The sequence below is a fragment of the Bombina bombina genome, chromosome 3 (genome assembly GCF_027579735.1).
Source record: "Bombina bombina isolate aBomBom1 chromosome 3, aBomBom1.pri, whole genome shotgun sequence".
Classification (NCBI taxonomy): domain Eukaryota; kingdom Metazoa; phylum Chordata; class Amphibia; order Anura; family Bombinatoridae; genus Bombina; species Bombina bombina.
Window position 1 is genome coordinate 605,783,351 of NC_069501.1, and position 12,451 is coordinate 605,795,801.

The 12,451-nt window shown below is 36.1% G+C and overlaps 1 protein-coding gene across 1 annotated transcript in view; it reads right to left on the reverse strand.

Annotated features, from left to right (window-relative positions):
• The window catches only part of MACO1 (macoilin 1), a 217,099-nt gene extending 209,604 nt beyond the window's left edge, over positions 1–7,495 (reverse strand). Inside the window, exon 1 of the mRNA XM_053705387.1 lies at positions 7,183–7,495. Within this exon, the coding sequence (XP_053561362.1) occupies positions 7,183–7,262 (80 nt within the window). The 5' untranslated portion in view covers positions 7,263–7,495. The remainder of the gene's footprint in view (positions 1–7,182) is intronic.
• Between the last annotated feature and the right edge of the window lie 4,956 nt (positions 7,496–12,451).

Genomic DNA, 12,451 nt, shown 5'->3' on the forward strand with positions numbered 1-12,451 from the left:
GAAAAATAAGGTAACAAAATGAAATTAGAAAATGAAGCATAACTATTAAAACCACAGTGCATGAGGCCATTTAAAACTAATTTTAGTAATTAAGATTTATTAGCAAAACGGTTTCTATTTAAAATCTATGCTCTGTTTCAGCAACACATATGCTGCATATTCCCCTTCATCTTCATTTAAACACTGAGCCTTCCTAGAGAGCCAGTGGTAATGTGTATTGTGTCAGTGTCATACAAGCCCACAGCCGATTGAGCAGGCTTGATGTTTAAAGGGACAGTATACATCAATTATCATATAACTGCATGTAATAGACACTACTATAAAGAATAAGATGCAGATACTGATCTAAAAATCCAGTATAAAACCGTTTAAAAACTTACTTAGAAGCTCCCAGTTTAGCATGGTTGAAAAGGTTAGCGGAACAACCACTGAAAGTGGGTCCAAGTCCCTATGGGAACGTATGTGAACGTAAAACTCGTATCTCAATATCCAATTTATACCATTTAAAGGAAAACGGAGGAATTGCATTACCTTATATCAGATTTTACAATCTGGCATGTTTAGCAAAAATGGCTCTGGACTGGCTCTCTGAGGCCAATTATACCACACATGGCGCTGATGAAGGGACTCTGATCTCCCCTCTTTCAAGGCTCTGCTACATAAAAATAATTTGCAATCTTATAAAGAAAGAATCCCCAAATAAACCATTCTAAATATAATCGTGGCATGGAATAAAAGATGCGGAATATTGCAGATAGACAATACGATATCAAAACATCTTCCAATTATTAGTAACCCAGACTTTGTATCTGGATCTTACTATCATTTCTTTAAAATGTGGGCTCAAAAAGGACTAAAAAAATAAAATATATCCATTTGCCTCGCAAACAAAAATTATTAAAAAATACTTATGCAAACCTTGCCTTAGAATTTGAACTAAATATGAATTTCTTTGCCTATCTGCAAGTTAAACATTTTATCCTCTCGCAAAAATGTACGCAACTTAACACCTGGGATATGGGGGAATTGGAATCTATAATCAGTTGTTATCGTTCAGGAATACATTCTATTTTTATGATTTATAGGTTAATAACACACATCGCTAAAGCAAGGCTGAATGGTTTATTCCTTAAGTGGTCTAATGATATACCAGATCTAGATTTTGAAAGCTTTAATAAAAACGTTGTACAGGCTGCCAATATACTACGCTATCGCTATGAGAGAATCACATGCAAAGTTGACAATAGATCTTATATTACTCCCTGAAAGATGGCTAAGTGGGCCAGTATTAAACTACATTTTGTTCTAGATGTCATGCCCTTAATTCAAACTTGATACATGCCTTCTGGCTGTGTCCAAAAATACTAAAATTTTGTCTTAAAATCGCATATTGGTTAAATATGTTTTTGGACACAAAAATCAAATTTGTTAGCTCACTTTTTTTTTTTTAGTTGACCAGAAGCTGTATCAGAACAAACATTGAATTAACACTGCTATTTTTGTAGCAAGACATACCGTATAATACTAAGCACATGGAGGAGTAAGGGATCACCTGGCCTTAAAGCCTTCATTAAAAATATGAATTATCAAATGATCATTTACCAATATGACCCCATGATACATGCAGAGTGTAAGATGTGTGCATTTCTTTCTAAATGGGACAAGGTTATTATGCATTTCCCACCTGAGACTCAAATACAAAGTACTTCATATATTTTCAGATTCCCCCTCATTCATTCATTCAAAGGGTACAATTAAATTCTTATCCGTCATTATGGCGACAATCTTTTTTAATATTTGATTTGTTGTTTTTTTTTTATTTTATTTAAGTTTACTAGGTTATTTAATTTTTTTATTGATACATAACTTAGTTTTTTGTGCTTTATAATGACAATGAATAATATTTAATAACTTATAATACAAAACTTATTAATATAATAACTTATTTCTGCGTTTTTTTCTTGTTAAGCCTGAAAAAACCAACAGTATGATCTATAACAGATGATGGGCATCTTCTTAAGTTATAATAGTTTCACACTACTAAAGATTATTGTATTCTGTATGTCTTGATTTTGTATTTATTTTTATTATGTATCTGTATAATATTGTTTAATCAGTTTAAAATACATGTAAAACGTGATAAGGAATGCTGTTACAATATGCTTTCACTGTTGGTCATAAATAAAGATCTATTAAAAAAGAAGAAAAATTGTGGTTCTATAGCAAAAAAAAAAAGCAGACACCCCCTTTCCTTTGCATATGAAATGACTTTACACAAACCGGAGCAAGCTAGAGTAGATATACATCAGTATTCTCCAAAAACTTTGGGGCTTGGTTAAGAGTCAAGCGCAATGTTATTTAAAAATAAGCAAAACTATACTTTTTAAAAAAAAAAAAAAAAAAGCTGTATAGGCTATATAAATGGATCATCTAAAAAACATTTATGCAAAGAAAAATCTAGTGTATAATATCTCTTTACAATGCTGGCACAGAGGGCAAGCACAGCATAAGTGCCTATACCACTAAAATAGTGATTGCTTTAGCAAAAATGCTTCTAGTAAAAAAAAGTCTATTCAAAATGCATTCATGCATATTTCAGTTCATAATATGATATTTTGTTGTAGGTGAAGAATCAATGATCCAAGTATGGAAATTCTCAAATCCCTAATATTTAAAAAGGGATATGAAACCCAAATGTTCTCTTTTATGATTCAGATTGAGCATGCCATTTTTAAGCAACTATCTCATTTACTCCTATTATCATTTTTAAATTTGTTCACTTTGTATCTTTATTTAAAAAAGCAGGAATGTACACTTAAGTGCCGGCCCATTTTTGCTTCAGCACCCTGGGTAGCGCTTGCTGATTGGGTTTCATATACCTTTAAGCAAAACAAATGTATACACATGGAAAAAGTAATTTAAGTACATAAAGACAAACTATTAAAGTGTAATAGTAAAAGTTTAAAATATGTATGTTCTCAAAATAGTTGATAGTACTCATAACAAATACAGTACTTAAAATCTATCACCACCAATACCCCAACATCCTCAAATTAACATGTACAAACTTTATGCCTCATGAAAATGTTCTCTACAAGTTACTGAAATACTATGTGATAGAATACAAGTGGAGCACAAACATTTGCAGAAGGGGGCAGCGATAAGGGGTTTATTGCGGGAATTTGCACTCGTCAGGCATACCACTCAAATTACGAGTCGAAAGTAAACGTATTTGTGATTTATGCTATAATGATTACCGCAACTTCAGAGTTCTGGTAAACTGTTTCGCGAAACTAAAAGTTGCAGAGCACATCAAAAAACCATTACAAGGTATAGTTACACTGGTAACACTTAAAAAATATTTATAAAAAAATATTGCAATAAAAATAAGGGCTCAAAGATATGATCTCTGAGCTGTTAGAAATAAAAAAGGACTGAAATGGATTTAACAGAAAAATACATATACATGGATAAAGACAGACAGTTTACTTTCAACTTATAATAGGAGCACAAAAAAAGCTTACTTCTAGCCCTATGAAAGTAAAAGTTCAAATAAACTACTCCCTCCCCTATTTCATAATTAGAGAAAACTACTAGGAAAATGCATTATTTCATGATTTTTTATTCAGTAGTGAAATGAAGTCCAAAAATGGACAGTCTGCTTAATTTCCTTATGTTATGCGTTGGTTTTGAGATACAAATTTTAGTGTGTTGCACTTTTTCCCTAAATATATACAGCACCGAAAATGGCTGAACGCCACTAAAATAAAAATTTTGGGCTTCATTTTACTAATGAATAATGAAGCCCAAAATAATGTACCTAGAAGCTACACCTTTACTAATATTTCTTCAACCATTCTTATACTGAACATGTATTATCTCAAAAGTGAGATGTCAAAGATGGTGTAACTGATGATGCAATAGAACAAGCTAATGTCGCCAAAGTGTATGTCATGTGTGAGGACAACTGACCTCATCAGTTCTGATGTGCAACAATAAAAAAAAAAAAGAAAACAAGTAAGCTCATTGTTTTGGCTCTGTCAACTGAAATTTGAATCATCTCTGCTTTTCCCTGATATGTTGCAAAAAAAAAATTATGTTTTCTAATGGACTGGAATGACTGAATTTGACGCAAAAAAAAAAAATAAGAGTGCTTTGTCACAGTCCCTTCACTTTTTTCTAACCTCTTTGCTGTGGCAGTTTTAGTCTTTTGCCCGTATAATATTTAAACATCAGTTTCAGTGCTTTTATTTGTGTTACCAAGACGCATTATAGCTTGTTTGTTGAAAAACAAGGTATGATTTGTCTGGATACCACACAGTAAGGCAGTGAAACTTATGTTTATAGTACAAATGACTAAAACAGCTTTTATATAGTAGTGTGAAAATGGCACAGCAGTGAAACCTTTAAATTCTGCACTCCTAATGTCGTACAGTCTTGTTTTTGTTTACGGTTAGTCTACCGCTTTACTAGTCATAAATGTAAAGAAAAAAAAATTGACAGTATTCCTATCAATCATTTAGCCACCAATAAAGCAAGTGTAATCCAGGTTTTGAACTTTATTTACAATTATTACTTATAGAATGCAATCTTTATTAACCCTATCATTTCCTTCACACACAATAGATCTAGAAATACATATAACTCATACACTAAAGCACTATGTTCCTAAACTCCAAACCTGCCAACAATGTATTCACATTCCAATGAATAAACTTACTTTTTCCCCCCACAACTGCCTAAATCTATTTAATAACCATCACCTTGAAAGAATTTTTAAACAACTCAGTTCATGTATTTTGGTTGTTTTTTGTTTTTTTTAACAAACGTACAAAATACACAAATCTGCTTATCTAATGTAAGCCAAAATGATGCATCTTCTAGGCATACATGGTTTCTCTAATGTGCCCCTAGTTCACTTTAAAGGCAAGTAACTTTGAAAGGGACATTGTACACTAGATTTTTCTTTGCATAAATGTTTTGTAGATGATACATTTATATAGCCCACCTGGGAGTGTTTATGTAAAAATGTATAGTTTTGCTTATTTTTAAATAACATTGTGCTGATTTTTAGATGCATAACCAAGCCCCAAAGTTATATATGTATACTGATGTCTACAGACCCCAGCTTGTGTAATGGGTCTTTTCATATGCAGAGGAGGGGGTGTCTACTTGTCTTGCTTTCTCAATCCATTTCAGTGGGTGTTTCAGCCTAACCTCATCAACCGTGCTAAACTGGGAGCTACCAAAGTATGTTTTTAAATGTTTTTTCTACTGTATTTTTATATCAGTAAATGTGCATATTCTTTACAGTAGTATCTATTACATGCAGTTTTATGAAAATTGGTGTATACTGTCCCTTTAAGTGAAGGATCAGTTTCAAAACTGAATCCTGAACTTACAACCTCATCTGTTTAAAATAGTTTTTATTCAGGAAATTCGTTATGGGGGGGGGGGGGGTATTTAACATTATCAGATCCCATAAAAATAGTTCAAAAGTAAATATAAAGAAATATAAATAAGTTGTTTAAATACTTAAAATGTGATTCTAGATTAGTATATGGAGACAATCTGGTGCATCCCAGCACTATGCTAGGAACCAAAAAAATGCATCTCAAAGAAACAGCAAAGTCAAAATTTCCAACTGACTTCTGTTATCAAATGTGCTCATTGCTTCTGGCATCCCTTGTTGAAGGGCATATCTAGGTAGACTATAGAGCAGAAGTACACAACAGAGCTAACTGGTGATTGGTGGCTTCACACATTTGCCTTTTGTTATTGGTACACCCAATGTATTCAGCTAGCACACAGTAATGCACTGCTGCTACTTCAAGAAATAAACAAACATTGTTTAAACTTTCATGATTCTGAGAGAGCATGCAACTTTGTTTTTGTATACTGTCCCTTTTAGGTGATTAAACAACACTAACTTTATAATAATGAGGGAAAAAAACGAAATTTAACAATTTAGTTCATACTAACTGCATGTTTACAATCAGCAACAAAACTGTATTTCATATTTTGTTTATGATCGTATATTTTGCAGCATAAAAATCCTTTGACTAGAGTCATCACCATAAAACTTGCATACAGGAATGGATTAATGGACGTTTAAATATGTTTAACAAATTGTGTTAATTACATCTTTCTATGAACAGACAAAATTAGGGTTTTTTCTAGAAAAAGAATAACTAATGGATAACTAATAAGTCTTAAAATAGCCTGATTTAGAGATATAGATATAGATATATATATATATATTATATATATATATAAAAATGGGGGAAAAACACTTGCCATCCCTATAATGTTAATCCACAATAATTTCAGAAGTTTAAAATGATATATTTTATGCCAACCCTAAAATATACAAGAGAAAATATTGAGATTTATGTGTGGTTTTTCTTCCATACTCTAAACACATAATTACAATGTATTCCGCCAACAGGCATGTGAATTGTAATTTTTGCAAACAAAAGACACAAATGAGCACCATGGCAAGACCATTGTAAATAAACAGTGTAGGGTAAGAACTTTGACAGGACTCGTGCTACCACGTGACTGCCTGGCCTGTCTACAATGAGTGTGGGAGTAAGCTCACATCATATACATCTACTGTAGATTAAAGAGACCACAACAGCTGCAGTTCACACATGGGTTTGACAAGTCAGTTCAACATCTCTGCAGCCAGAAATGCTGCACCGCTTTGCTTACAAAAAAATAAAAGTAGCACCACTCTCTGACATCCACAGGGTTAAGTCCCCCTTTGTTACAATCACCTGGAACTGTTCTTGAGATATAAGCATATAATGTAGTTCCTGAAAGCTAAAGTTATTTACTGCACACCGTTTAATCAGATAAATATATAATGTAAAACACATAAGCCTGAAGTGTGTGACAGGATGACATGTCAAGTGTCTCACTGAGTTACACTGACAGATGTTGACAAGACATTTCCATCCTAGTAACCCAGATTGCGTTTTGAAGAATATCTCTGACCCAATGTGTTACACAGCTGCAGCTACCTGCAGGCCAGCCGTATTCAGCAGCACTCTACACACTGACAGCAGAGGCAGGCCCCCAGATGATCTCAACTACAGTCCAGTGCAGGGAGGGCTTCTACTGAGGCCTCCCATCTTGTGAGGCTGCAGAGACAACGAGAGTGATGCTGCGCTCACCCACCTGCCGTAGATCCCCTCCGTGATTCGGTTCCGTTTTAACGGGCGCCGTAATTTACTGCAGTCCGCATTCCGCCGCTTCATTCTCCCGGTGTCCGCCTATTCCAGTCACCACCCGAGGCCTTCCCCAACCTGGCAAATCCCAGAAGATAATAATCCACGGTTCAAAGAGGGCTGTCAGCCCATACAAGAAGTAGTCCAAACATCAAACAGGGTTGGTATTAACGAGTTTGAAGGGTTTGAAACAAAGAAATAAAGATGGAGGCCCCTCCTCCTCCTCCCCTCAGCAACAGCGCAGCCAGGGGCGGGCGCGACGTAGCCGGGGCCACTTCGTGAGTGACGAGTAGAGAGTCCAATCAAAAAGGGAACTAGGTGGACTGACAGCGAATATGTACAATAGGGCTCAAGGGCAAGATGCCAATCATGACGCATGAGGTTCTCAGGGAGCCTTGGTGGCCTTAGAAAGAGAAACCGAAGGTTGAGGCGGAGACATGCTCAAGAGGGACACAAAGAGGAACCAATTGAAGTGGCTGAAGGATATAAGGCGGAGTTAAGGCTCTGGTTAATGCCTTGCGCGGGAAGGTATGGTGTTGAAACGGTGTGGCGTAAAGTGTCATTGGAAATAGCCAATTAAGAAACGAGAATTGGAAGGGGTGACAGGGGAGTGGCCAATAGAGTGCCACTGTGCCAGGCAGGGAGGGTTTTTCCTCTGCCCTCGAGGCAGAGCGTTGGGCTGGTTTGTTTTGGGTCCACGTCCGCAGGATGGAGGGCTGGGTTGTGGAGTCCGCCCATTGAGAGGTTGGAGACGTGCTCAGTGCGGGGGGGAGGGGGGGCGGTTTTGTATGTAAGAGGTGGTAGAAGACTGCGCCGTGTGTAAGCAGGAGTTCTTGTATTCTTGTAAATCTATTAAAGAAACCACATCGTTTTTTGTTTTTTTTTTCAAATAAATCATTATACTGCATTTTCTCGCTTTGGTAGCTGATACATTAAAAATAAAAGTGGTGTACTGCCAAAAATAGCATGGATTTAAAAAACGAATTGTTTGTAGGATAGGATACAACACTGAAAAACCATTATGCCTGTATTCCCGTTGCTGTTAGAAGCCAAATAAGCATATGGGTTCAAAGTAATTATTGTACTGCATGCAGAGGTGGGACCAAGTTATTGTATAGTGCCAGTCACAAGTAAGTCTCAAGTCTTTGCATTTAAAGGCTCAACCTCTGATGAAATGCATGTGTGAAACGCGTTGCTCTGAGTATACATTCCCATTTTCACTGTATTTGGCACTGACCGTTAAACTACAAGAATTTTGTGGTTTCGAGTGCTGTTCAAGCAGCTAACCTATGCATTATAAGTTCTTAAAATCCACGTCAGTTAAAGTGAAGGTCCATTTTGATGAATTAGTGCCCGGTTTTTAATAAACCTATTAAAAACAAGGGCACTTTAATTCATCAAAATTGACATTTCACGGTTTACTTCAATAACTTACCTTTTAATCCTTGCAGCAGCTCCAGCTATTCCCCCGGCTGTCGGAAGCCTCTGCAGACGTCAGAAATGACGAATCAGGCTTCCTCCAATCACAGCTTCCCCCGGGGGAATCTTGGCCTGATGCAACGCTGTGATTGGAGGAAGCCTGATTCGTTATTTTTGACCCGAGAAGACGGCTTGTAACGGGTGGAGGAAGTGCTGGTGCGGCTGCCAGGATTAAAAGGTACGTTTTTGAAGAAAACGGTGAAATGTCAATCTTGATGAATTAAAGTGCCCTTGTTTTTAATAGGTTTATTAAAAACCGGGCACTAATTCATCAAAATGGACCTTCACTTTAACAAGGTGTCTTGATACCCCATTTACTGCATACCAGCTGCTATTGACATGGAGCCTAAATGAGTGGCCCCTTGCAGTGATGTAGTTTTGCCAGCCTTAAAATGTTGGAGGAGCATATGCCCACCCGCCGATGGTGTCTGGCGACACACAGAACAGTTTAACCAATACAGGATTGATTAGGGCTGTACACCCGGCCCACACTGAGTCGAGAGAGGACGGACGTTTGCTCCTTCTGGCTATGAGATCAAGTTTCTAAAGCACATTACAATGAAGGGGGATGCTGTATATTACTAACCTGGTTAGTAATACATTTGGAGTAAAAAATACGGCACAATGATTGAGTATAGAGCTGCTCAATACACCAGCAACTTTTTTCCATTATACTCTATGAACAGTTATTTCTTATTGCCATTTATATTATAAGGACTTATAGTTTGGAACTTTGGGATTGTTACCCAGCTTACTGATTAAATACCACTGTGGGACTTGTGTCTTTCCAGTTGTGCACTTTCAAGTCAAGTCCCAAGTCGAGACAGACAAGTCCAAGTCAAGTTGCAAATCCTCAACTTTAAGTTTCAAGTGTTAAAATGTTATTAGTGCTTTTTGTCTAATTAGGTATAGACTATTTTCACTAAGGGCACCCATCCATCTCAGTTCAAGGGATGTGCTTGAAAGTGTGACATAACCTTTATAAGGACAAGCAGTGAAAAAAAAAACAGTATTTTATTGGTAACTGAGAACAGAGACAAAATAATTTTATAGAAATTACATAACAGCTACTACACGTTGCATGAGTATGTGAGAGAGAATGTGTTGGTATATCTGAGCCCTAGATCAATTATCTAGTACCTCAAGGAAACTCATTAACCCCTTAAGGACGTCACCAGTCTTTTTTAATTGGATCTGTATTACTAATCCCAGCGGCGAGACTGGTCACCAGAAGGGTGGATGGAGGGCATAATAGCATGGTCCCGCCACTTGCAGTGGGACCTGCCCCATTATTAGCAAGGAAACCCTTAACGACCAGCGACGTACATGGTATGTTGCAGTTATTAGGGGTTAAGGAAATCATTTTAGGAAACATTGATGCAGAAGAGATAACTAATTCCATTATTCACCACACTTTGCAAGTAAAAGAGAGAACATGAAACATGGATGCAGATAAACCATGAAATCATTTAAAAATGCTGGGCTACCATACTTTAGACTTTGAGAGAGAGCGAGAGACAATATACATAATTATCAGTTTCTCTGGTTTTACTATTTATAGGTATGTGTTTTAATAAATTAACATTTTTGTTTTATTCTATAAACATGACATTTCTCCCAAATTCCAAATAAAAACAATGCCATTTAGAGTACAGGTAGCCCTCAGTTTACGTCAGGGTTAGGTTCCAGAAGGAATGGTTGTAAATCGAAACCGTTGTAAATTGAAACCCAGTTTATAATGTAAGTCAATGGGAAGTGAGGGAGTTAGGTTCCAGGCCCCTCTCAAAATTGACATAAGTAACACCTAATACAGTATTTTTAAAGCTTTGAAATGAAGACTTTAAATGGTAAACAGCATTATAAACCTAATAAAATAAATTGTATCATCATCAAACTAAGTTTAATGAACAAAAACATTTGCCAAACCGCACCTAATAAAATTATCACACAGACTATATCATCATCAAGCTAAGTTTAATGAACAAAAACAAAATAATTGCACAACGGAGTGTACCATCATCAAACTAAGTTTAATGAAGAAAAATGTTTTTTTACTTGCATTTTGCTGCAGCTAAGGGAAGTGACTGCTAGATCTTGTTCCTTTAAAAACGGTTCCATTGCTCAGGTCTGGTTATACACTGAATAATTTCAGCCTGCCTGTGTTTAATCACACAACAGACTGTATCATCATCAAACTAAGTTTAATGAACAAAAACGTTTTTTACTTGCCTTTTTCTGCAAACAGTTCTCTGCATTGAGTCTGCAGCTAAGGGAAGTGGCTGCTAGATCTTGTTCCTTTGAAAGCTGATCCATTGATCACGTCTGGCTTGCATGGCTTTGCATGTCTTTGCTACAATACAAGCGGACAGCTCCACCTACTGGCTATTTTAATGTATGCCATGCTTCTTAATGCTTTCAATAGCAGTCAATGCTTTTCAATAGCAGTCACATGACTGAAAAAAAGGTTGTTATTCTGAAACGGCGCAAATTGAACCGGCGTAAACCGAGGGCGACCTGTATTTATTTGCAGAAAATTTACAACTGATCAAAATAACAAAAAAGAGTTTTCAGACCTCAAATCATGCAAAGAAAACAAGTTCTTATTCATTTTTAAACAACTCAATACTATCTTAGCAAGAGTTCAGAAATCAATATTTGGTGCAATATCCCTGATTTTCATTCACAGCTTTGTTGTGGCTTAATTCATGTGTCCTTCACAAAGCTATATCTGCCCGATTCCAGATAATCTTCTCTGATGAGTCCAATTTTCAGCTTTTCCGAACATTGGATTGTCTAATGGTTAGACAGACACCTGGAGAGGCCTACAAGCCACAGTGTCCTACACCCACTGTGAAATTTGGTGGAGGATTGGTGATGATCTGGGAGTGCTTCAGCAAGGCTGGAATCGGGAAGCTTTCTCTTTGTGAAGAACGCATGAATCAAACCAGAAAAAGGTTATCCTTCTGCTGCTTTCTCTTCCTTTTTCTGTCTTCTCTCATATATATATGACTATATATGACTAGCCTAGAATTATATAAACTCTGGTTTTAGAAGGTATAAACTCTCTTAAACAAAACAAATCAGTGAGAGACTGAAAAAGAGTACAAATATAGCACTCATAACGTTATATTGTTATATTTAGGTAGATATTGTGGCTAAAGGCAGAGAAACAAAAGGAAAACTTAACTTTTACTTTATTATCTTAAAAAAGGGGGGGAAATAATACTATTAAAATATGCCTATTCCTGTCTGGAAGCGGAATGTTATAGTTAGTTAAATACGACAGAGTGTGAAATCCACGGCTCGATTAATATCTAAATGTAAGGTGGCTTAGGATTTCTATCTGTGATTCATCCTATGGTCTAATAGGTATTCTAGTGTAGTGAGAGGATGTGCATACACTAGCTTGAGATATACCTAAATGTAGGCACACACCTACAAGGTGAAATACCTAGAATAATATAGAGCTAAATAGCTGAGGTGTATCAACAGATTGCTCCAATATAGAGGCTGGAGGTATGGAAAAATAAGTATGGAGAATAACTTGTTGCAGTATATGTAATAATTCTCGATATATATAATAATTCCCCAAATTGTCATAACCAACACAATAATCCAGTTTTATATATACCTTTTGAGTTACCGATATCAATAAAGAGAAATAGATCACAAATGGTTCTTCTCTATATAGTAGAAAATATATTAGTCTCTATAAATAATTTCTTTAGAAAATGTTTCTA